Genomic DNA, 22,819 nt, shown 5'->3' on the forward strand with positions numbered 1-22,819 from the left:
TGGGAGTTTGCTTTTTTTCCTATTTCTTGAACACACTATTTAGCGTTTGGGAAAGTGAATCATTTCAGCCAAAATGTCCCTTTTCAAAGACGTTTCGCTGCTTTGGCCTAACGTCCATTATCTGGAATTATTGTTAGGCCATATAGATCGAATAGTCTTTTGGAAATTGTCCTTTAATGACCAATACTTAAAAGTGTTTAAAAAAAAAAAAAAGACAGTACTCCATATATCCAAAAAGGCGAAACAATAGGAACACTAGCGCTAAAGACCGGAGCAAAGCATTTAAAAACACGTTGAATAGTAATTAAAACAATTTGAAAGAATTTAAAAGTCACAAGGAACCATCCCAGACGGGCGGCCTTCCCGAGGCGATGGAAGATTCGGGCACGCCTTTTCAAAGCAAAATCATCAAGCGAGTTGCCGAGCGGGCTGAGGCGCGAGGGCGCGTCCTACCTGGATGCGCCACTCAATGGTATTATGGCGCCGCACCAAAAGAGGCCGACCCCCGGGACACGCGAGACGCCGCTTTGACAACTTTGCACTTAGCCGCGGACGACGGGTTCACTTGCTTCTTGTTGCCAGGGGGGGGGGGGGGGGATCCTTCACCAAACGGTCCGTCGAAGCAAAGACGTTCAGTTCCAGCCCCAGCCCCAGCCCTCGTCCCGGGCGCGGCGGGGAGGCCGGCGGCCCCCCGCGCCCGCCCCGTCATAGTTGGCGGCGGAACGTGCGGCCGGGTAGGCGTAGTCATATCGGGGCCGCCCGAGCGATTGCTGTCTTCTGGATCCTTTGGAGAAAAATCTGCAGGATGGGGATACGCAAGAAAAAGAAGTCATTTTGGGAGGGAGTGCACGCGCGCGGGCGCACCTACCGGGGGCCGTCATTTCGGCGCCACTCAAGCGGTTGTTGTGGTTTGGGTCTCGGTGGGTAAAATCTGTAGGAGGGGAAACCCTGATCAGTGGCACCTCTCACGCACGCACGCACGCACGTTTCTTATCCAAGTTTCTTCAAAAATGCCTTTTTTCCTTCTTCTCGGGTGGACTTCCCTAACCTTCTCTACCGCTAGCAGCTATTGCGCAGCTCAAACCAAATTTGCCCGCCCTCCTTTAGGAGTATACTTTTGGTCCTCTTAGCAGGCTGGCTTCCTTTTCAGCTATTTTGCTGGAACCACGCGGATACATTGGCGCCGCGCTTTTTTTTCCCGTCCTATCTGATCTCGAACGGCGGCCCGGACGAGTCGGCGCTCTTACCCGCCGGCGCGGCCGGCGCCGTCGCGGCCGGCGCCGTCGCTCCATCCGTCTGGGGCCGGCGTCCGACAGACGGCTCGTCCTCGCGCCCACGGCGGCGGGCGCTCGTCCATGCCCGCGTTGCTGGCCGCACAAGAGCGCGCGCGTTAGCGGACAAAGAGCCGCACGGGCGCAAGGAGTCCTGGACCCGCGGGGCGCCGAAGCGTCCGCCGCAGTCTTTCCGCTTGGCCTTTGCCGCGACGCGGCCTTTTCCATTGTATTTGAGCCCTTTTATACAAAGGGACGCCGATTCGGACCGGCGTAGGAACGCGACCGGCTCGTTAGTCCGGGACTTCCAACACGTCTCCCGAACGCGGACGCGAAGACGGCCGGAACGGATTCCGAGACGCGCGCCGAGGCCCACCTTCGGCGGGGTCCGCCGCGAAGGTCGTCGACGTAGTTGCCCCTCTCCATGTCGTGGCCGCGACTCGAGTTGAACACTGAAAAGGCGAACGCGCCTTGCAAACGTTTGCGGCCGGAGCGCGAGGCGCGCGCCACTCACGGCGGATCGCTTCGTCGGGGTCCATTCCGTCCACGTCGATCAGGTACCTGGAAAAGGCGCGGCCATTTTCAGACGGCGCTCGTGCGCGCGCCAACGGGGACGGCGAGAGACCTGCAGATCATGTAGCCGGTGCGGTTGAGTCCGTGCGTGCAGTGGACGCCGATCAGCTTGTCTGCAACGACACAAGTCGGGAGGGGCTCGGCTTTACCGGGGCGGGGCGGGGCGGGGCGGGGCAAGGCTGACCGTTGCGGGCGTTGTCTCGCAGGAATCGCCGGACGGCCCGCTTGAAGGACAGGACGGCGTCGTCGGCGGGGACCACGTGACCCTCCGTGGGAATCTTCGTGCAGACCAGCGAAGTCGGGAGGTCCTGCGGCGACGGGACGAAACGCTTTTCTGTCTTTCGGGAATTGAGCCCCAGGGACTTTCCCGCATCGGAGTCGGGCTCACGCGTTCGCGGGAAACCGAGCGGAGAAGCGCGCTGGGCCCGGGGTTACGCCCGTTTCAAAGGTGTCTGAAATGCGTCGGGGGACGGCGGCCTCCGCCGGCCTCCGCCGGCCTCCGCCGGCCTCCGCCGGCCTCCGCCGGCTCAGTCTTTCGACTCGTACGGCCGCCGCCTCACCCCCCGCGAATCCCCGGGCGACGTTTGCCATCGGGTCTGAGTCGCGACGTTCGCCGTCGGCTACCTGCGGCCCGTAGTAGCGCGTGGTGAAGGTCAGGTCGATGACGAGGCCCAGCTCTTGTCGGTCTTCCCGCATGGCGTCCAGCAGCTCCCACGGTCCGAAGGCCTGAGCGGGCGCCACCCTTTGGTTCAGAGACTGGGCGGGACAGGGTCGGCCGTTAGCGATCGCTCGGCTCGGCCGCTCGAGGGGCGCTCACCTGCTTGAGAGGCACCTTGAAGGCCACGAAACGAGTGGTGCCCAGTCGCTTTCCCACCGCCCGGTAGTCCAGCCACCTGCGAGAACGCGCGACACCGGTTGCCGACTCCTTGTGGAGGAAATGTTCGCGGGGGGGGGCAAACTCGTTCGAACCTGACTGCGAATGCATTCGAACGTACTTATCTCGCGCACGGACGGAAGATTGCGGTAGACGCGTCCGATTAAAGCACGCCCAAAACGAACGCTTGCTCGTTTGACGAACCGGATGCGACAAAATCGGAACAAAACGTCCGGCTGTCGAGCTTTGAAGAGCTCCGCTTGTTGACGTTCAAGCAAAACGTCTCACCTGTCCGGAATGTGGTTTTTTCGGCCGCGGCCAGGCATTTTCCTCTCAAATGTACGTTTTTACGCTTTCGGCACAACTAAATTCGGAGCGAAAATGTTTCCGAGCGAGCTTCGGTCACATTTTCGTTCCTGCGCTCTGGCGCGTGTTGATGACGTGGCCGCGCAGGCTCCGGAAATGCGTTCGTGCGCTACTCAGACGGCGGGAGCTATGAAAAAAGTGTGAGGAGTTCCTTGGAAATGACGCCATCCGTGGCGTTTGAAGCCTCGACGTCTTGAGAAGCGCTTCGCGTGTCGGCTCGAATGACGAACGGGCAAGAAAACTCCGGCTTGAGCTCGCGTCGGTTGTCCCATTATTACACTTGGACCGATTGCCTGCGACAAATATAGTCGCAACGTCTTGCCACGTGACCTCTCCAGGACCAAGACCATTTACCTGTAAGCCGGCAAATACGTTTCAAGTAGTTAACCGGCGCAACTCCATATTACTCATATGAATAACTGAACCACTTACATAAAAAAAGATGGGCGGATGGGTGGGTGAATGGAAAAATTGAGCGCGAACCATTCCCTTGTAGTTTTTCGACCAAAATTGTATTCAAAGTCAAAGTCAAATAGAAAAAATGTGTCAAAGACCATTTCCTTTTCATCGACATGAACCAAACAACATCCATTTCCTATGGCCGTTGATCCTCACCAGGGCAGGGCGGCGGGCTCGCCGGCGCCTATCCCGGCCGACTTCGGGCAGGCGGAGACACCCTCGACCGGTCGCCAGGAAGGAGGGCCGGAGTCGAACTCGGGTCCCTTGGCCGTTATTGCCGAGTAAGTAAACCACACAAGTAACCCTTCCTTAGCGGCGTGAAACATCATCTTGTTACCGCGCCAAGGCACGCGTGGCCTTTTGGCAAAACGCTTGGGATTTCACCCCATCCCCGGAAAACAAAACATGGACAAAAGCGGACGGAATCCACCCGCGTTTGCCGTCGCATTTATTGGGGGTCAAAAAACCTGAATAAGCTCCTCCCGCTGCGAGGGAGGCCACGCCCCATTTTCTTGGACGTTGGCGGGTGACGACTTCCAGTCCCACGTCCTCTGCGGGACGTCCCACGCGGCGCCGTAGTTGGCCGTCACGTAGTCCAGCGTCTGGCACGGGACTCCCACTCGGACCTCCGCCAGCTCGGCCCAGCACAGCGAGAAGTCGGGGAACGCGTACCTGCGCCCGCGGGCGGAATAACGGGCGCCGTCACTAAAACGCGGCCGGCCGCGTCCGCCGTCCACCTACTTGAACTTCCTCCCGCTCTTGGCCTGCGTGCCGCCGTTCCACGTCAGGTCGCCGTCCCGGTAGAAGAAGAAGACGTCCAGCTTGACGCCGTCCCTCACGAAGGACAATTCCAGACTGTCCTCCACCTGGACGCCCGCGCCGAGGACGTCTTCAAATGCCGCGCGTCGGGGCGGCGCGAGGGCGAGGTGACCCAAAGCGCTCACCTTGCCAAACTTGTGCTTGAGCGACAGTCCGGCGTCTAGGAAGGCCGCGACCAGATCCGGGCGGAAGTCGCTGATGAAAATCCCGATGTCCACGTCGCGGCTGTAGGTGATGAAGCCGCACTGCCTGAACCAGCCTGGGGGGGGGCGCGACATCAGGCGCGGAGCCGCTCTTGACGGCGAGCGGATGAGATCGTACGAGTTTGGAAGGAGACCTACCCAGGCAGGTCCCGCTGCTGATCCAGAAGGGGACGCGCAGACGCGCCAGGGTTTTGGCGGCCGCCCGGAGCAAAGACTTGGCCTTCGTAGGAAAGTCGGGCGTCTCGGGAGACGCGCGGTCCGGGTAGAGCTGGGCCGCGTGCAGAGAAAACAACGGGCGGGAGCGTGACTCTCGGCGCGACGCCAGCCAAAGACTCGAAGGGTCAGACCTGCAGGAAACGTCGCGCCTCCCGGTATCGGCACTCCAGGAAGCGAGCGCGCCCGCGCTGGGCCAGGAAGCCGGAGATGTTCCGAGGGACGACCACGTCCACGCCGTCCACCGTCGTCAGTACCAGCCGCGGCCTGGGGGGGGGGGGGGGCGGCAGAGAAGCGTGACCGGCTCGGTGCCGGCTCCGCCCGCCGCCGCGACCTCACCTGTCGTAGGCGCCGGCGTGGCGCCCGAAGGCCAGGCGCCCGAAGGGCGCGAAGTCGCGGTCGGCGCCGGCTTTGAGGCGCAGCGGACCGTGCCACAGGTAGCCGCCGCTACGCTCGTACAGGAAGACCACCTGAAAACAAGACGAGCGAACAAGAGTAAACTTTGCCCGCCGTTTGACAGCTGGCGCGTAGGCATAGGGAACGCTACGTTTCCTCTGTCCTTTGACTTGGCCGTTGGTTGCCCAAAGCTTCCAAATTTCTGGGAAGAGTTGGGCGAGCGTGGAAGTACAAAGCAAGTGGAAATAGGCGGCAAGCACGCACACGTGCTGCCGGGAGCAACTAACTGGCTGAGCGCCACGTACTATTACGAAAAAAAACAACCTTTCTTTCTCGAGCACAGACAACGGTAGACGGGCGAAAACAAAGAGCAAAAAAAACAAAACAAAAGCCAAACGCCCACCTCAACAGGTACCCGCGCGGCGTTTGTGCAATTGTCCCATTCGGACCCTTCCCGGGGGGCCACTCGCCGTCCACTGAAAATGACATCCCCGTGGCCCGGCCGCCAAACGTCCCTCCGGCAGCGAAGACGTCATTTTCAGTCGACGGCGAGAAGCGAAACCTCACGGATAAAAGCAGGTGGATTTTGCCGCTTCGCACACGCAAAATCCCTCCTGTGAGACCCCCCTCAAAGACGCCCACTCGCGAGGATCCGGACAATTTGCGGTCGACTTCGGGGCGAACGAGCCCCGCCCACCTGGATGACGTAGCCGTGGAGGCGGAGCAGCAGGTGCAGGGGGATCTCCTCCCCGGACAGGAGGTCCAAGCTGGCCAACCGGGGGTCTTCCCCTCGCACCTCCAGCAGCCGGAAGCCTTTCTCCTCGGCGGCCGACAGGAAGGCGGCCTGCCGAGAGAGCGGGCGGTGGCCGCGGGCTCGGGGGGGCCCGCCGGACGGCGCTCGCTCACGTCGTAGGTCCAGGCGTCGGCCAGCAGGCCGAAGGAGGCCGCGGCGAGGGCGCCGCACAGGAAGCCGCGGTCGGACCGGCCCCGCCGCCGCTCGCGCTCCGGCGCGCCGTCCCGCGTCAGGAGGTCCAGCGCGGCCGGGTCGGCCAGGAACAGCGGCAGGCGGAAGCGTCGCGACAGACGCAGGAAGGTCTTGACGCTTAGCTGCGCGCACGGGCCGCGGGACTCAGCGCGCCCTCGCAAAAGCCGCGACCGCGTCCCTCGCTACTCACCCATCGGAGGTCGCCGGCGGTCCCGTGACCCGGGATGTGCGGACCGGTCTGGGGAAGGCGCGACCTTCGTTAGTTACTTTCTGGTGCGCGCCGAGGGGCCGGACGCACCTTCTCTGCTGGCCTAAATCAAACGATTCTCCCCGCGGGACGGGGAAGCGCTTTTTTTGCCGGGGCCCGAACGTATCCAACCATATTTCGGCTGGCTAGCGTCGCCGGGTTCCCTGAACTCTGCCGGAAAAGACGAGTTTCAAGCTTCTGCGAACGTTTGGGGACGGACACCCGCTGAGCAGTGCCATTGAAGTCTTCTCGAGGAAAGAAAGGAGTACGCATGTTGGTGAGTGCAAACATTGTATCCGTACCGTTGTCATCTTTATTAGTTATGACATCGGCGGTTGGCTTTTTAAACGCTCTGGAAACGAAGTCGCGTCCATGCGGATTATTAGTTGGACGTCGCAGACGGGGTGAAATGCAGTTTTCATTGCTGTTCGGTCAGTTACGCCGGCAAAAGCGGTTCCAAACACGCCGCCGCTTTCGTCATATATTTCATATAGTTCGTTATATTTCGTCACGCCGTCATAACGCCCCCTCCCCCGACGTCACGCCTCGCGCCGTCTGACCTGGCTGACGTAGATCCGGTAGTAACGAAGCTGAAAGAGCAGAAAGAGGCAGCTCGTGGCCACCAGCAGCCACAGCAGCGCCGTCCGGTTCACGCGAGGCATCCGCGCCTCGCCCGCCGGACGAAGCCGGCTTGGCCTTCTTGGGCTTGGCCGGCTCGGGCTTCTTGGGCTTGGCCGGCTCGGCCTTCTTGGGCTTGGCCGGCTCGGGCTTCTTGGGCTTGGCCGGCTCGGCCTTCTTGGGCTTGGCCGGCTCGGCCTTCTTGGGCTTGGCCGGCTCGGCCTTCTTGGGCTTGGCCGGCTCGGCCTTCTTGGGCTCGTCGACTTCGGCCGGGAGCCCTGCAAGAAACGTCCCGGAAATTCAACCGGCTGCCATCTTATGTCAACAACGATGCCGTCACTTCCGCTTTCATACTTCCGCCTTCGTCCACGGTCTTTTTTTCATTTTAATTAATCAATATATCAGTATATAATTGAGTATAATACAAAAACAGAAACGGTAACAACAAAAACAACGACGCCAGGGGAAAACAACCAATAACTCAAAGAGAATCCGTGGTCCACGGTCTTTTTCCCAAAACGCCGTACAGTATATGACTTAGTTGCTGCTGTTTCCTTTCAATTACTAGTGTGATATAATAAGCTGTAAGCGATCGAACTTATATGTTCGCTGGGTAAATCGATCGGTTAAGTAATGCTCTTTTCAAACGAGCGCCGATACATTTGTTTGTGCAGTTTTCCCAAGCATAGGTTCATAAAGTATCCCAACTCATTTAGCTTTTCGCGAATGAAATCTTGCGTCAAGCGAGGAATGATAAATGTAGAGATAAAAGAATACAGTACGTTACTGTATTGGTAAAAAGTAGGTTGGATAACTACAAAACGCTATTGGAAAAACTGAGTATGAATCCTAATTTTGGACTGGCCGGTTTTGTTCGGCGCATTAATCTATCCGTTCCAATCGGTTCCATTAATTATGGCCATTCGTGTCATTTTTTCAACAATCAATGATCCGATATTGAGTGGGAGTGGCAAAGAAAATGGTTGTACGAGTGTCACATAAAACCTCGCGTCAACTTGGAACGCTGGAGTACAATAAAGGCCCATTTGAAAAGAAATAAACACCGTTCAGAAAGTCGTTGAGCATTACCGCATGTATATAATTTGACTTCTTCGCACGCTCTACGACGCAAAAGACGTATTTACAGATTTGTGCAGCGAAGCGTTTATTGCCTTTGAACTCTCGGTTATAAATCTGGGGTTTTGGACTTTCAAATGAACTTGAATAAGGATTCGTTTTAAAAATGCAATTTCGTCACGGCATATTTATTTTTCAACCAAAAGAAAAAGCACAACCGGCCGAGTTCGGTCCAGCGCCTCATCTCGATAGAGCGGCTTGACACGTCTTTGTGGATTGCGTGCAGTAGGCCGCGCTATGCAACGCGGACATGATGTTATCCGCCGACAACCGAGACGCGAAGAAGAAAGCGCGCCCACTTCTGCGCGCGCGCTCTCGGCCGCGCTTGCGCATAGCCGTCGCGCACGAGCTCAGAAACAAGATGGCGGGACGCCTAGGGCCGAAGAGTGAAAAGTTGGACGAAAAGTTAGGCTAGGGCGGCGTTTGAATGCCGACTTGACATGTCGCCGCCGCCGCCGCCGCCGCCGCCGGCGCTTCCCGTCCACGCGTCGGCTTCCTCTCGCTGATTTGTGTGCTCGAGGCGTCGCGCGACAACAACACTTTGATGCTTTCCGGTAACGCGCAAGGTAAGAAGAAGCTCTCGTCGCCCTCTTGGTTCGGCTCGTCCTAGCCTAGCCTAGCCTAGCCTAGCCTAGCCTAGCCTAGCCTAGCTTTGCCTTAGCACAAGCGTAGCTCAGCTGTTCGCATGAAACACCGGTGCTAGCCATCCTCATTTCGCCGCCTCCCGCGCGGATGAGACTAAAATTGTCTTTTTGGCTGTCGCGGCATCTTGCTGGCGACACGTCCGCTAAATTGCGGGGGGGATAAAAGCCAACGGCGGCTGTCGTCGTAGTGTAAACGCCGCTAATCGTTTCGTCTCAAGTTCGGATAACCCAAGTCTAGTCTTAGAATGTGCGTTTGTTCCCGTCGAATAGTTCTCCCGGGCTCGCTTCGAAAAGGCGGCGAGAAGAACGGTGGCGCGAGGACGCCTCATTCGCCCGGTGTCTGCTTCTCGGAGCATCAATCGGAGCTTTTGTCGCCGCCGTCGGGGCGTCGACAACAACGATGACACCCAATCCCGATAGATTCCTCCTGATGCGATACGATACGAGACGCGCGCAGCAAGCGCTGTAATCGGTCGGCATCGAATAGTTTAGCAGAGGACCCTCGCTCGCCGGCGAATCGTTCCGTGAGCTCGTTTCTCTCGAGATCCTTCGAACGGTGGCGATTCCGACCCCCCCCCCCCGACACTAAAAAGCGTCTGCGTGAAGGCTGTTGGAAAATAGTTTGCATCCAAACGTCAACTTGGACTTCGTCCAACGATCACCCGCGTCTTTGCCTCCTTTCGCGCATGTCAGCTACCGCCTCGGCAGGTAGTGGAATCGCAATCCATTTGTTTGAATCGTAGGATAGCAACGCGGACGAGCGAAAAGAATCATTTGCGATGCTTTCCTCGACGTGACGTGAGGATGAAACGCAAGAGCGGAGCTCCCGCACTTTTACCGCTTTGAGGATTTTCTCTTCTCGAAAATGTTTTCCTCTTCTGGGGGGTGGAAAATGCCGCTTTGCATTGTATTGCATTGCAGTGGTGTACTCCGGCGGTTTCTTTACCTAATATGTCCTACGCACCCACACTAGAAGAGAATAGATTGACTTTACTGTCATCGCACACAGGTCAACGACGGAGCTGGGAGCTCTGGTCCGATTGGTGCGTGTTAATGGCGCGAACGCTGAATAGAACAAATAATATATCAATCGAGAAAAACGGAATCGAAAAAAACAACGGTTGACTTGAAATGCAATTCGAATGGGCGTCAACTAGAGACGTAATTTGCGGTCGGCGGGGCGCGAGTACCGGGCCGCCCCGCCGCCAGCCGTCATCCGGTCGCACCGTCGCCGGTTCGCCGCTTGACTGTGACGCGCTCGTGGCACGCGCGCGCAGCTCGGTCACCCGGTCAGTGCGCTGGCTGCAGCTCAGGCAGAGCATGCTGGGAGAAGGGGGGGGGGGGCGCCCCTCCCTCCCTCCCTCCCCCCGGCAAGCGCGGCTCCCGATTGGCCGGCGCCGGGCCCAGCTGACGCTTGTGTCAGACGCGGCAGAGGAGCCGATGGAGGCAACAGCGATGGGGTGAGCTGCCATTTTCTCTCTTTCGTCGCGTCTCGCACTCGTGCGCGCGTGTACGCCAACCGCTTCCTGCCTCTTTGTTCTCAGGCGAGCTCGCTGGGAAAATGCGAGCTGTGTGGCCGGGGGTGTCGGGGGGAGGGAGGGGGGGGTAGCGGGGGTGGGGGGGGGCGACCTCCCATCATTGTCTCCGCTTCTCCTCTCGGCCGGCGTCGTACGAGCCTCGATAAGCCACGGGGGGGGGGGGGGGCACGGAAGGAGAGAAAATGGCCGACCGCAAATGCGGGATGGCGATGGGGAGGAAGCGGAGGATGTTTCTTTCTCGCCTCTCCCGAGCGAGACCGTCACGTGGTTAATGAAAATCAATGTGAAGCTGACGCGCGCCTTTGTCCCAATCCGTCAGTGGCTCCCCCAAAACAACAGTGCTCCCACATTTTTTGCTGGCGTTATTGAGGCTCATTCGATCGCTTGTATTTTATTTTTTTTGACGGAACAAACAACGTAATTGGCTGCTATGCCTGCAATATACATTTCCCATGGAAAACTGAGCCCCCTTCCCTCAAAAAAGGAAAAGACAAATGATTTTCTTAACGAGTCGGTGGTCCGGGTTTTTTTTCTTTTTCCCCCTGTTAGATCGCTCCTCGTTTCCCACAGCTGCTCGTACGCCGTTTGTGTCTGTATATTATCAGAATATGTTGAGTAGAATGGGCGGCCCGGAACGCGTTCCCCTAAAATTGTGCGGGTTTTTTTTTTCTCTTTCCTGGGGGGTGGGGCTTGGCAAAATATAATTGAGAAGCACCGCCCTCCAACCATCGCCGCTGCACGTGGGCGGATCGAACTGTCGATGGGCCTAAGAGGTCACGAAGGACCCATTGGGGACCCGTTTGGCGCGGTGACCTCTTTTCTCCGCTCCAAGTTCTCCTTCGTTTGCCCCCGTCACGTTTTTGCGCCCCGCCCGCCGAGCGTCGCTGACGATGTCGCTGCCCGTGGGCATGTCAGGTCAGGGGCCGGCGGGACAAGATGTCGGCGGGGGCGTCGTACGACCAGCTGCTGAGACAGGTGGAGGTGCTGAAGATGGAGAACTCCAACCTGCGACAGGAGCTGCAGGACAACTCCAACCACCTTACCAAACTGGAGACGGAGGCGTCCAACATGAAGGTGCGTGTGGCCACGCGCCGTCTCTACTTGCCCGCCGAGCCCTCCGAAGGCCACAAACGGCAAAACGAGGCCTTCGCCCACGTTCCGCGCCACGCGGCCTCTTGAATGACGGGTGGCTCTTGAGGCAGCGCCGTCACGACCCCCCGCATTAAAAGGCGGTCGGGCCGTCCCCGTCCCGCCCCGATATCCGTCCCAAAATCGCCATGGGGTTATATCGGTCTACGGAGAAAATGTTCCGGAGCTGGCTCCTCCCGCCCTTCTGTCCGGCAGCATCCGGATCTCTGGAATATTGCATTTTCCCACGCCCGCCGTTGCCGACCATTCCGCTTCGTTCGGTCGATTTAGTACCTTCTGACATTTCACGTTACGAAACGAACAGAAGCTCGCATTCGTATCGTACCGCGCTCAGGTCTCTGACGTCGCGTTCGTGTGGGAAATGAAGAAGTCGACACCCCTAAATTAAGAGAGCTCAAACGCCGGGAGCGATTTTCTTCAGTCCTAATTTGACAAGATCAAAAATGCAATTTTCCCCGAGCGAAGTCTCCATTGTGGAGGAAGAATTACAATACTGGGAAGCTTATTCCAAAGTTGCCATTGAGCGGGCAAGCACAAGAGGTCTACTTGGATTAAGATTCTTGAACCCTGAAACAGGTGGGCTCAGCGCTGACGCCCCCCCCTCCCTCTTCCCCTTTGCACACGGTCCCTTTGCGGCTTCCTGTCCGGACGCACGCGTCCTGTTTACCGTCCGAGTCAATTTGTCTGAATTTTCACGGTTCTGCGTACAAGGTCCGTGCGGACGGAAGAGCGAGCAGACGACTCTGTCGCTATACCCCGAGAGAGACGGCAATCGCGCGCTAGGAGTGACCAAACGAAGAAGGACGCGCGAAACACGTGAGATACGATTCGATGTAGCGGGTAGCGTTGAGGTCAGCCAAAGGGCGCGGCCGACGTTTTGGGAAAGAACTTTCCGCCAGTCTTTTTCTAACCACGGCAAAGCGTGACAAGCGCCGCCCGCGGTGTCGAGGGCCCTTCCTGTACTTGGCCAGCCGGCGGAAAGTATCGGCCTCCGTGGCCGCGCCCCGTCCGGGATGCCCGTGCCGCCGTCTTAGGAAAGATGCCGAGGCGTCGCCAACCATCAACGCGCGCGTTACGGCCTCGTGAAGAAATGATTGCCGCAGGCTCGAGAGTCAAATCGGCCTCCGGCGAATTGCCTCAGGTTACCGCCGTAGAGTGTGTGCGTCCGTCGGCGACGTGCCCCGCCCTCAACGAAAGACCGAGGCCGGCCCGGGTCGCCGTCCGTCCGCATCAGGTCCGGGCGAACGCGAGGCGTTATTAAAAGCGCGCTGCCGAAATGAACGCTCGCTCGCGGTTGGGGCCGCGCCCGTTCGGGAGGTCACGCGCCACGCTTCTTTCCCTCTGAAACAGGAAGTGCTGAAGCAGCTTCAGGGCACCATAGAAGAAGACTCTGAGGAGGCGTCCGGTTCCCAGCTGGAGCTCATCGTCAGACTGAAAGGTCAACCGCGACTCGCGACCCGGCGCTTAAGCCCGCCACCTTTCCCCCACGGACCCGTTCCGACGCATGCGATGTTGACTGTGCGCAGAGATGAGCCTGGAGCCCTCCGCGTTCAAGGGCAGGCCGAGGCCTCCGGCGCCGTCGTCCTCCTCGCCCGGCTCCGCCTCCTCGGCCGGTTCGGGCGCGTCGGCCGCACGGAGGTTGCCGGCGCCGCCGTCCGCGTCCAGAGATGGTCACGAGCGCTGCCTGGCCGACCTGGAGAAGGAGAGGTCTGCAGCGGCGCTTGCGCGGCATCCGTCGGGAGCGCTCGGCCGACGCGCTCGGCCGACGCGCTCGGCCGACGCGCTCGACCGACGCGCTCGACCGACGCGCTCTCTTTCCGCTTGACTGCGGCCGCTTGGCAGAGAGCTCCTATTGGCCGAGCTGGAGAAGGAGGAGAAGGAGAAAGGCTGGTACTACGCTCAACTTCTCAATCTGACCAAGAGGATCGACAGTCTGCCTCTCAGTGAAAACGTGAGCGCCCCGACTTCTTCCGTTCTAGACTTGTGGCTGGGGATGTTCCGCAGCGCGTCCTTTTATTCATAGTCGCCTTCTCGGCGATATCGTGAGTGGCCTCCCGTTTCAAAGAAAGAGCTTTTGCTCAATTCCGAAGAGTCAAGAACAGCCCGCGATACGTTTGCATTCAGGAGGAAACGAAATGTGTTCAGAATTTGCGATTCGTTCGGTCGGCTCATCTGGCCGCACGTCGTGAAACGGGCGGGGACGAAAAGCGCGCGCCTCCTTTTTCTGCGTGTCGTTTTGGATCGATTGCGTCCGTGCTTCCAGTTCACGCTGCAGACGGACATGAGTCGTCGCCAACTGGAGTTTGAAGCTCGCCAGATTCACGCCGCCATGGAGGAGCAACTGGGCTCCCGTCAGGAAATGGAGAAGCGAGCCGAGGTGGGTCGCTCGCCGTCACGCCGCCCCCCACAAGCGCGGCGCCAAACGTGCGTGGCTTCGCAGGCTCGCACGGCTCGTATTCACCAGATCGAGAAAGACATCGTCAAGCTGGGAGCTCGGCTGCAGGTAGCTTTTTGCCGGGGCGGGGACTCCGGGGGCCCGCGGAGGCGCTCACCTCCTTTCGCGCTCCCGCGAGCAGGCGGAGGCCGCCCAGGCTCCCGGCGAGAGCGGCGGCGGTCCGGCGGCGCCTCAGGCCGGTCCGCAGAGCGCCGCCGCTCGATCGGAGCAGGACCCGGCCACGGAGACGTCCTACCCCGTGCCTCGGCGGATCACCAGCCACCTGGGAACCAAGGTGAGCTCCCGCCCGCCCTCGGCCCGCTCCCGCCCGCCCTCGGCCCGCCCGTCCGTCCGAGCCGACGTCGCCCCTCCGTCCGTCCCCAGGTGGAGATGGTGTACAGCCTCCTGTCCATGCTGGGGACGCACGACAAGGACGACATGTCCCGCACGCTGCTCGCCATGTCCAGCTCGCAGGACTCGTGCATCGCCATGCGCCAGTCGGGCTGCCTGCCGCTGCTCATCCAGCTGCTGCACGGCAACGACAAGGACTCTCTGTTGCTAGGTAGCCGCTCGGCCGGAGCCGCGCCGCCGGCCCCTCCGCTCACGCCGTCCGGCCCTCCTCCGTCGTCGCCTAGGTAACTCCCGCGGCAGCAAGGAGGCCCGCGCCCGAGCCTCGGCCGCGCTGCACAACATCGTGCACAGTCAGCCCGACGACAAGCGGGGGCGCAGGGAGATCCGGGTGCTCCACCTGCTGGAGCAGGTGCGCCATTACTGCGAGGCCTGCTGGACCTGGCAGGAGAACCACGAGAGGGGCGTGGCGCAGGAGGACAACCCCAGTGAGCGGGCGGTCGCCGTTCTCCGGCCCGGCCCGAGGGCGCCTTCCTCTCATCTGTCCGTTCCTGCGCGCGCAGTGCCCTCGCCCGTCGACCACCAGATCTGTCCCGCCGTCTGCGTCCTCATGAAACTGTCCTTCGACGAGGAACATCGCCACGCCATGAACGAGCTTGGTGAGCCCAAAACGTCTTTGTGGAGGCGCGCGTCTCGACCTGGCGGGATAAAAAGTTTTCCCAAATCCAATTCTCGGTGGTTTTCGGGTGGTTTTATTTGACCGATTTAGCCACGCCCTAGGCTGGACGAGTCGCGTCGCCGATAGAGGCGGGAACCGAATGTAAACGAGTCAGGCTGAAATTCCGCGTGACCGGCCCGTTAACTTCCCGCCAACTGTGTGCGCGTGCGGCGCTCAGGTGGTCTGCAGGCGGTGGCGGAGCTGCTGCAGGTGGACTGCGAGATGTTGGGGCTGAGCGGCGACCACTACAGCGTTACGCTGCGCCGCTACGCCGGCATGGCGCTCACCAACCTGACCTTCGGAGACGTGGCCAACAAGGTGCGTCGGCGCGGCTCGCGGCGGCCAAAGCGCAATTCTCCATTCCCTGCCTCGTGTGCCCGTCAGGCCACGCTGTGCTCCATGAAGGGCTGCATGCGCGCCATGGTCACGCAGCTCAAGTCCGAGAGCGAGGACCTGCAACAGGTTTGCTTTCGTTTCCTCGCGATGCGGAGCCCAGGGCGAAAGCGTTTCGATGGGGAATCGCATCGCCCGTCAGGTGATCGCCAGCGTGCTGAGGAACCTATCGTGGCGAGCGGACGGCAACAGCAAGAAGACGCTGCGGGAGGTGGGCAGCGTGCGGGCGCTCACGGGCTGCGCCCTGGACGTGCAGAAGGTGAGTCGCGGGAAGGTGAGTCGCGGGAAGGTGCGGCGGGGCCGCTCGGGAACCTCACCCCGGCGTCCGTGGGCTGGCGCAGGAGTCCACGCTCAAGTCGGTACTGAGCGCCTTGTGGAACCTGTCGGCGCACTGCACGGAGAACAAGGCCGACATCTGCTCGGTGGACGGCGCGCTGGCGTTCCTGGTGGGGACGCTGACGCACCGCAGCCACACCAACACGCTGGCCATCATCGAGAGCGGCGGCGGCATCCTGAGGAACGTCTCCAGCCTCATCGCCACCAACGAGCCGTACAGGTGAGCCGGCTCTTTGGCCGCGCCCGTCGGCGCTCCCCGCCTGACGCCGACTCGTTGCAGGCAAGTGCTGCGGGAGCACGGCTGCCTGCCCACGCTGCTGCAGCACCTCAAGTCGCACAGCCTGACCATCGTGTCCAACGCCTGCGGAACCCTGTGGAACCTTTCGGCGCGCGACGCCAAGGATCAGGAGGCCCTTTGGGAGCTGGGCGCCGTGGGAATGCTGCGCAACCTCATCCATTCCCGCCACAAGATGATCGCCATGGGCAGCGCCGCCGCGCTGCGCAACCTCATGGCCAACCGGCCGGCTCGCTACAAGGACGCCAGCGTGGTGTCGCCGGGCGGCGGGGCGCCCGCGCTGCACGCCCGCAAGCAGAAGGCGCTCTTCAAGGAGCTGGACGCCCAGCAGCTGTCGGAGACCTTCGACAACATCGACAATCTCAGCCCCAAGGCGGCGCACAGGAAGGGGCGGGGCGGAGGCGGCGCGGCCAACTCCGCCCGCTCCTACGCCAACACGCCGGTGCTGTCCAGTCCCAAGAGCGCGGACGGGACAAAGCGGGGCGCCGACGACGCGGCGTACGCGCAGCGGCCCGCCTTCGCCGCCGGCGTGCGAGCGTCCAGCGACAGCCTCAACAGCGTCACCAGCGCCGACGGCTACGGCAATCGCGGGAAAACCAAACCGTCCTCGGAGCCGCTCTACTCCTCGGACGACAGCGGCGCCAACAGGTGCTGCGTCTACCGGAAGTACCCGGCCGACCTGGCGCACAAGATCCGCAGCGTCAACCACATGGCGGACGACGACGGCGCGGAGGTGGACACGCCCATCAACTACAGCCTCAAGTACTCGGACGAGCAGCTCAACTCCGGCAGGCAGAGCCCCAGCCGGCGCGGGAGGACGGAGGCCGACGACGACGACGACGGGCGGGCCGGCCGTCTGAGGGCGAGGACCGACGGCGCCTCCTGCGTGGCGGCCGACGGCCGAGCGCCGCCGGCGCCCCCCTCGCGCTACGCGGCGGCGGCGGCCGCGCGCGACTACGGCGGGGACGCCGCTCCCGAGCAGCCCATCGACTACAGCCTGAAATACGGCGAGGTTTCGTGCCAGCCTCTCGCCTCCGACGGGGCCCTCTCGCCGGCCCCGGCCCCCTCGGCGGGTAAGCAGCCGCCCAAGGGCCACCAGGAGTCGACGCAAACCTACTGCGTGGAGGACACGCCCATCTGCTTCTCCGGAGGTAGCTCGCTGTCCTCGCTGTCGCCGGAGGAAGATGAGGAGGACGCCGAGGCGGCGGAGAGGAAGAGGCGAGCGGCCGGGGACGAGCAGCGGCGGCGACGGCAGCAGCAGCAGCGACAGCAGCACCAGCAGCAGCAGCAGCAGCAGCACAAAGTGGCGGAAAGCCAGACGGCCCCGCGAGGAGGACGCCGCGCCCAGCACCACCACGCCCACCACCATCAGACCGCCTCGGGCGCCCGTACCCCAAAGAGCCCGCCGGAACAGCCGTACGCTCAGGAGACGCCGCTCATGTTCAGCCGCTGCACCTCGGTCAGCTCCCTGGACAGCTTCTCCACATCCTCCATCGCCAGCTCGGTGCGCTCCAGCGAGCCGTGCAGCGGCATGCCCAGCGGCGTGGTCAGCCCCAGCGACCTGCCCGACAGCCCCGGCCAGACCATGCCCCCCAGCCGCGCCAAGACGCCCCCGCCGCCGCCCCCTCCGCCCCCCGGCAAGACCGAGGAGCACGCCGGCAAGAAGGAGGCTGAGGAGAGCGGCGCCGACGTCCTGCTGCACTTTGCCACCGAGAGCACGCCGCGCGGCTTCTCTTACGCCTCCAGCCTCAGCGCGCTCAGTCTGGACGAGCCCTTCATCGCGGCGGACGTGAAGCGGCGCGAGGAGGGTAGCCGGGGGAACCGCCCGGAGGAAGCCACGTCCCGGGGCGCCCCGCGAGAGTCGGACGACGACGACGACGACACTCAGATCCTGGAGGCCTGCATCAATATGGCCATGCCCAAGTCATCGCGCAAGCCCAAGAAGCAGCAGCAAGGCAAAGGCGGCCAGCTTCCCGTCTACAAGCTCCTCCCCCCGCAGAGGAAGGACCCGCCCCCGGCCGAGGAGGTGCCCAGAGTGTACTGCGTGGAGGGAACGCCGCTCAACTTTTCCACCGCCACGTCCCTCAGCGACCTGACCATCGACTCGCCGCCCAACGAGGAGGCCGCCGCCGCCGCGCCCCCTCCCGCGCCCGCCTCCTCGCAAGCGCGCCGCTCGGCACTTCCGGAGGGCGAGAACGGCGACGACATCCTGGCCGAGTGCATCAGCGCCGCCATGCCCAAAGCCAAACCTCGGAAGCCCGTTCGAGCGTCCTCCAATGGCGAGCCCGCCCGACCCCCGCCGCCGCCTCCTCTCCCTCCCCCTTCTCTGGCCCCGCCGCTTTTCAACCCCCGGCAGCACAAGAAGCCCCCCGGCCCCGCCGCGCGCCCCGCGCCGCCGAAGCCCACGTCGCCGGTGAAGCCCACCCAGCGCCCGGCCTCGGCGAAAGTCAGGCCGGGATTTGCCTTCGACTCGCCCCATCACTACACCCCCATCGAGGGCACGCCGTGCTGCTTCTCCCGCAACGACTCTCTGAGCTCGCTGGACTTCGACGACGACGACAAGGACGAGGAGCGCAAGCGGGACCGAGACCCCGAGCGGGACCGGGATCCCGAGCCGGACCAGGACGGGAAGCGGCTGGAGCGGGACAAACCAGCGACGGGCGTTTTCCCTCAAAGCAAAAGCGGCGGCGCCGCCAACCCGCCCGCCCTGGACGAGAAGCAGAAGTTCGCCATCGAAGACACGCCCGTCTGCTTCTCCAGAAACTCGTCCCTCAGTTCGCTGAGCGACATCGACCAGGAGAACAACAACAACGAGTTTGCGCCTCCCCGCCGGCGAGACGAGGTCGCGGACGGCCCCGAGCCGGCGCCTCTTCCTCCGGCGCGAGCCAAGGCGCGCCTGTGCGCCTACGCGCCCAAGGCCTTCCACGTGGAGGACACGCCCGTTTGCTTTTCCAGGAACTCGTCGCTCAGCTCGCTCAGCATCGACTCCGAAGACGACCTCCTGCAGGAGTGCATCAGTTCCGCCATGCCCAAGAAAAAGAAGAAGAGCGGCGCGGCGGCGCCACCTTCTGCCGCGCCGCCTCACGCCCCCGCGCCGCTTCCCGCGGCCAAAGAGGACGACCGCGTCCCGGCCGAGGAGGGGCCCTCGGAGGGGCCCTCGGAGGGGCCCTCGGAGGCGCCGCGCAGCCCCACCTCCCCCGACTCCGAGTCCTTCGACTGGAAGGCCATTCAAGAAGGCGCCAATTCCATCGTCAGCAGCCTCAACGCCGCCGCCGCCTCGTCGCTTTCCCGGCAAGGCTCGTCCGACTCGGACTCGGTGCTGTCCCTCAAATCTGTGGGTTCGCCCTTCCGCCTGCCGCCGCCCGCCAGCGAGGCCCCCGCGGAATCCAAGCGGGGCGCCAGGGTGGTCAAGCCGTCGGCGGATGACAGAAAGGACGACAAAGAGGAGGAGGAGCTGAAGGCGGTGAGGGGCGGGAAGAAGGTGTACCGCAGTCTGATCACCGGCAAGCCCAGGGCGGAGCTGGCGGCCAGGGGGAGGAGCAAACCCAGAGCGGCCGCCGCGGCCAAAGCGCCGGGTAGCGGCGACTCCTCGCGGGATTCCACGCCCTCGCGTTCCTCCCACAGAGGCGGGAGAGCCTCGCAGCTGCCGCGGACGGCGTCGCCGGCCGCCCTCAAAGCGGCCGCCAAACCCGGCGCCGCGGCCAGGGGCGCCGCCGATGTCCCGAGGAAGGAGAAAGACAAAGCGGAGACGGAGAAACCCGCGCTCGTACGCCAGTCCACTTTCATCAAGGAAGCGCCCAGTCCCACGCTGAAGCGGAAACTGGAGGAGTCCGCCGTCGGCGCCGCCGTCCCGGAGCCCGGCGCCGCCGCCGCCGCGGGCGCGCCTTCTCGCAGGCAGGACGCCGTTCGCTCGCAGTCGGAGAGCCCGTCGCGCCCTCAGGACGCCGCCGCGTCCTCGCGCTTGAGTCGCACGGGGACCTGGAAGCGCGAGAGCAAACACTCCAGCTCCTTGCCTCGCGTGGGCACCTGGAAGCGAACCGGGAGCTCCTCCTCGGTCCTCTCCGCCTCGTCCGAGTCCAGCGAGAAGGGCCGCGGCGAGGAGGAGGCCGCCGTCCGCGCCAAGGGAACGTGGCGGCGGGCCAAGAGCGCCGGCGTAGGCGAGGCGTCGGGCGGAGACTCGCAGGAAGTGTGGGTGCGTCTGGAGGATTGTCCCGTCAACAACCCGCGCTCGTCGTCCTCGTGCTCGGCCCGTTCGCCCAACGCGCCGCCGGTCATCCCCGGCCCCGCCCCCTCCAAAATCCCCTCCTCGTCCTCCAACCTCAACCTGCGCCGCAGCTGCGACAGCCTGGACGAGAAGCCGCCGCAGCGCCTCCAGCCGCGGAGCGGCGCCGTGGCCGCCAGGGTCAGCCCCTTCAACTACACGCCCAGTCCCAGGAAGAGCAACCCCGACCCGGCCGCGCCCCCGCCCGCCGCGCGCCCCTCGCTGATCCCCACCCCCGTCACCAAAAAGCGGGAGCCCAAGGGCGGCGAGGGCGGCGGCGGCGAGCGCGGCTCCTATATCGTCACGTCCGTCTGAAAGCGGACGGCTTTTTCTACCACTAACCACGTGTAGCGAGCGCTTAGTTGGTCCTCCCGCATGCCCCCCCCCCAGCTGAGAAGAAGGAGACGCCCTGTTTGTGTGGACGTTGTTGATGTTTTCACTGACAAACACTGTAACGCCTAACTTATTAATTTAAATGTTTTTGGCAACATAAGGCAAGAATAAAAGTCAGCGTTTTAGCCTCAACCCCTTTTGCCGCGCATCCCGGAAGCGAACCCCCACGCTCGGCCGGAAGCCGCCGTCGAGATAACCCCGAGAAATCCCTTATATATGCTAAGGGCCCAACGCGCGGCCACCCTTGGCGCGGCTATCGATCCGATCGAGGGTTCGCAATCCGACGAAATGGGAATCCGCGTCGACGGATCTCGTCTCATCCCGGGTCTTCGCGTAGGCGCTATCAAAGTGGCTCTCGCTTCCAAAAGGGCGAGGCCGGTGACCCGTCCTCCATTAAAAATAACAGTTCAATGGAAACGGAGGCTCCACTTCCCACGCGCGATAAGGTCTACGTGCGGGACGGTCCGATAGCTGACTCGGTCATCATCTTGGGAGGCGGTACGCGCGCACGCCGTCGCATTAAAAGCCGCCGGCAGGCGGCCGGAGCTTCGGAGGCTCCCGCGTGCAAGCCGGGTTTGTTCCGAGGCACCAGACGTCACACCGCGCGCATTTCACATTTTATTTGCAACCCGTTGACTGCGGGGAAAAGGGAGCGGCGGCGGAACGCTTCCCGACACGTAAAGTCGGCGGTAGGAGGAGCGGCGCGCGCGGAGGCCGGGCCCGCCGCCGTCCTAGTGGGGGAGCTGGTGGGCCACCAGTTTGTAGTGGGAGCCGCAGGAAGGGCAGCGCTGGGCCTCGCCCTGGTGCAGCCAGAACCAGACCACCGCCGTGTTGTCCTCCTCGCCTGCGCGCGGGCCGGCGTTTAGTTTTTTGCACGTTTCCGTCGGTCGGGCGGGCGGAGAGGGCGTCCACTTACACACGCATCCCACGATCCTCTTGTTGGTGATGGAGGGCACCAGGTGAGGCTCCGCCTTGGAGCCGGCGTACTCCTTGGGCTTCAGCATGCTGTACGGGTCCTGAAAAGCCGCGCCGACACCCGACGGGTTTATTCGAGCGCCCACCGGCAAGCCGACACGCTCACGAGTAAACACCGCTGAGCCACAACACGAGAAGACTTTTGGGGGGGGGGGGGGGGGGGGGGGGGGTGACGAGTAAAGCCGCACGACCAGGTCCGGCCGACGGGCAAAGCTCGAGCGGCGGCGGCTTACCGAGCCCTCCTTCATGGCCTTCATGATGATCTTCTCCAGGCCCGTGGCTTGCTCCTCGTCCGTGGGAATTCCTGAGGGCCAACAAAACGTGGAATTTGGAAGACTTTCCAAAGGGGGGGGGAAAGGCCGACCTGAGCAGATTCCTTTCGCGCGCGCTAAAGTCGTCGAAGCCGAGCGAGCGCTAATCGTCGGCCTTTACGAGCACAACGTACTGAGTGCGGCGAGGCAACAACATTCCCGGGATGGCCCGCAACGCTATTTGGAAAACCGATATCAAGGTTAGATGTGCGGAAAGAATTCCCGATCGGCTTCTCGGCATCAAGGAAAGGCCTCGGCGCGGACGCTTTCCAAACCAGCTATGATGCCGACGGCGCGTTGGTGACCGAGGTAAAGTTCACGGTCCCCGCGTCGGGAGCCGTACTGCTGAAAGAGAAGGCAACGACCTCTCCCAAAGCCATCGACGGCGATCGTTTCCGCCTTGGTTGGAGATAAGCTCGTCGTGGCGATTTGGCCCCCCGGCTTTCAAGCGCTTGACTCCCTCGCCGAGGCAAACGTCTCAAACTGTCAACGCGACGCGGAGGCGCTCGCCCTTGGACGCGTCGCTTTCCGACGGGGCCCGTCCCGTCGGAAAGCGACGAGCGGGGGCCGTTGTCCTTCGCGCTTACCTCCGGCCGCCATGCCTCGGCTGAGCGCGGGGGCGGCCCGGCGGCGCCACCAGGACGGGGACGTTCTCGATGCCCAACGGACAAGTAACCTTGCGGCCGACATCTTGATTCTACTCGGAGGAAGTGAGAGCGCAGCGCAGCGTAGAAGAAGAAAGTCGCGAAGAAGACTTCCGCCGCACTCCCGTCCGCTAGATGGTGCGCATGCGCCAATACTTGTTCTGACACCCTCAAGAAGACCGTGGGCCGGAAGGAGTTCGTGCGCATCGGAGTTTGCCC

General features: G+C 62.3%; 4 protein-coding genes across 8 annotated transcripts; 1 reads left to right on the forward strand and 3 right to left on the reverse strand.

Moving 5' to 3' along the window:
• Positions 1–154: 154 nt before the first annotated feature.
• On the reverse strand, positions 155–3,187 carry dusp11 (dual specificity phosphatase 11 (RNA/RNP complex 1-interacting)). 2 transcript variants are annotated; one of them, XM_088435738.1, is made up of 10 exons: positions 3,007–3,181; positions 2,662–2,737; positions 2,469–2,600; positions 2,029–2,152; positions 1,897–1,957; positions 1,786–1,832; positions 1,648–1,723; positions 1,248–1,367; positions 869–931; positions 483–798 (listed from the first exon to the last, which is right to left on the reverse strand). In XM_088435738.1, the coding sequence occupies exons 1-10, from the start codon at positions 3,042–3,044 to the stop codon at positions 633–635; spliced, it is 903 nt and encodes a 300-aa protein (XP_088291864.1). In that variant the 5' UTR covers positions 3,045–3,181; the 3' UTR covers positions 483–632. The 2 variants fall into 2 exon arrangements, with proteins under 2 accessions (XP_088291863.1, XP_088291864.1); XM_088435737.1 differs by having other exon boundaries at positions 155–798; positions 1,648–1,832; positions 3,007–3,187.
• A 774-nt stretch (positions 3,188–3,961) lies between these two features.
• Positions 3,962–7,358, reverse strand: fktn (fukutin). Of its 3 annotated transcripts, XM_088435735.1 has the most exons (10): positions 6,967–7,357; positions 6,350–6,397; positions 6,081–6,281; positions 5,872–6,018; positions 5,118–5,248; positions 4,913–5,045; positions 4,704–4,833; positions 4,488–4,621; positions 4,285–4,409; positions 3,962–4,215 (listed from the first exon to the last, which is right to left on the reverse strand). In XM_088435735.1, exons 1-10 carry the CDS (start codon positions 7,066–7,068, stop codon positions 4,002–4,004), a joined length of 1,365 nt encoding a protein of 454 aa, XP_088291861.1. In that variant the 5' UTR covers positions 7,069–7,357; the 3' UTR covers positions 3,962–4,001. The 3 variants fall into 3 exon arrangements, with proteins under 3 accessions (XP_088291861.1, XP_088291860.1, XP_088291862.1); XM_088435734.1 differs by having other exon boundaries at positions 4,285–4,621; positions 6,967–7,358; XM_088435736.1 differs by lacking the exon at positions 6,967–7,357 and adding an exon at positions 6,458–6,946 and having other exon boundaries at positions 5,872–6,281.
• A 1,117-nt stretch (positions 7,359–8,475) lies between these two features.
• apc (APC regulator of WNT signaling pathway) lies at positions 8,476–20,802 on the forward strand. 2 transcript variants are annotated; one of them, XM_088435733.1, is made up of 16 exons: positions 8,476–8,727; positions 11,259–11,417; positions 12,843–12,930; positions 13,019–13,199; positions 13,335–13,443; positions 13,756–13,869; positions 13,933–13,995; positions 14,069–14,221; positions 14,311–14,488; positions 14,562–14,762; positions 14,838–14,933; positions 15,171–15,310; positions 15,377–15,454; positions 15,528–15,659; positions 15,727–15,941; positions 16,002–20,802. In XM_088435733.1, exons 2-16 carry the CDS (start codon positions 11,280–11,282, stop codon positions 20,590–20,592), a joined length of 6,477 nt encoding a protein of 2,158 aa, XP_088291859.1. In that variant the 5' UTR covers positions 8,476–8,727; positions 11,259–11,279; the 3' UTR covers positions 20,593–20,802. The 2 variants fall into 2 exon arrangements, with proteins under 2 accessions (XP_088291859.1, XP_088291858.1); XM_088435732.1 differs by lacking the exon at positions 8,476–8,727 and having other exon boundaries at positions 15,528–15,644.
• A 473-nt stretch (positions 20,803–21,275) lies between these two features.
• On the reverse strand, positions 21,276–22,710 carry cox5ba (cytochrome c oxidase subunit 5Ba). The gene is made up of 4 exons (XM_088435739.1): positions 22,544–22,710; positions 21,879–21,949; positions 21,587–21,686; positions 21,276–21,514 (listed from the first exon to the last, which is right to left on the reverse strand). Exons 1-4 carry the CDS (start codon positions 22,644–22,646, stop codon positions 21,402–21,404), a joined length of 387 nt encoding a protein of 128 aa, XP_088291865.1. The 5' UTR covers positions 22,647–22,710; the 3' UTR covers positions 21,276–21,401.
• Between the last annotated feature and the right edge of the window lie 109 nt (positions 22,711–22,819).

Source organism: Hippichthys cyanospilos, chromosome 15 (assembly GCF_059441005.1).
Source record: "Hippichthys cyanospilos isolate Australia breed blue-spotted pipefish chromosome 15, RoL_Hcya_1.0, whole genome shotgun sequence".
Lineage (NCBI taxonomy): Eukaryota > Metazoa > Chordata > Actinopteri > Syngnathiformes > Syngnathidae > Hippichthys > Hippichthys cyanospilos.

Bases quoted from the DNA above. Each gene is read 5' to 3' on its own strand.
- dusp11 (XM_088435737.1), bottom strand. From the start codon at position 3,044: ATGCCTGGCCGCGGCCGAAAAAACCACATTCCGGACAG. The intron at 2,153-2,468 runs GTAGCCGACGGC...CCGTCGCCGCAG, and splicing joins CGCGCTACTACGGGCCGCAG to GACCTCCCGACTTCGCTGGT. The intron at 799-868 runs GTAGGTGCGCCC...CCCATCCTGCAG, and splicing joins CGCCGAAATGACGGCCCCCG to ATTTTTCTCCAAAGGATCCA.
- fktn (XM_088435734.1), bottom strand. From the start codon at position 7,068: ATGCCTCGCGTGAACCGGACGGCGCTGCTGTGGCTGCTGGTGGCCACG. The intron at 6,282-6,349 runs GTGAGTAGCGAG...CCGTGCGCGCAG, and splicing joins CCGCCGGCGACCTCCGATGG to CTAAGCGTCAAGACCTTCCT. The intron at 5,046-5,117 runs GTGAGGTCGCGG...CCCCCCCCCCAG, and splicing joins CACGCCGGCGCCTACGACAG to GCCGCGGCTGGTACTGACGA.
- apc (XM_088435733.1), top strand. From the start codon at position 11,280: ATGTCGGCGGGGGCGTCGTACGACCAGCTGCTGAGACAGGTGGAGGTG. The intron at 14,763-14,837 runs GTGAGCGGGCGG...CTGCGCGCGCAG, and splicing joins GGCGCAGGAGGACAACCCCA to TGCCCTCGCCCGTCGACCAC. The intron at 15,660-15,726 runs GTGAGTCGCGGG...GGGCTGGCGCAG, and splicing joins AGAAGGTGAGTCGCGGGAAG to GAGTCCACGCTCAAGTCGGT.
- cox5ba (XM_088435739.1), bottom strand. From the start codon at position 22,646: ATGTCGGCCGCAAGGTTACTTGTCCGTTGGGCATCGAGAACGTCCCCG. The intron at 21,950-22,543 runs GTAAGCGCGAAG...GTTGGCCCTCAG, and splicing joins CCGAGGCATGGCGGCCGGAG to GAATTCCCACGGACGAGGAG. The intron at 21,687-21,878 runs GTAAGCCGCCGC...GCGGCTTTTCAG, and splicing joins AGGCCATGAAGGAGGGCTCG to GACCCGTACAGCATGCTGAA.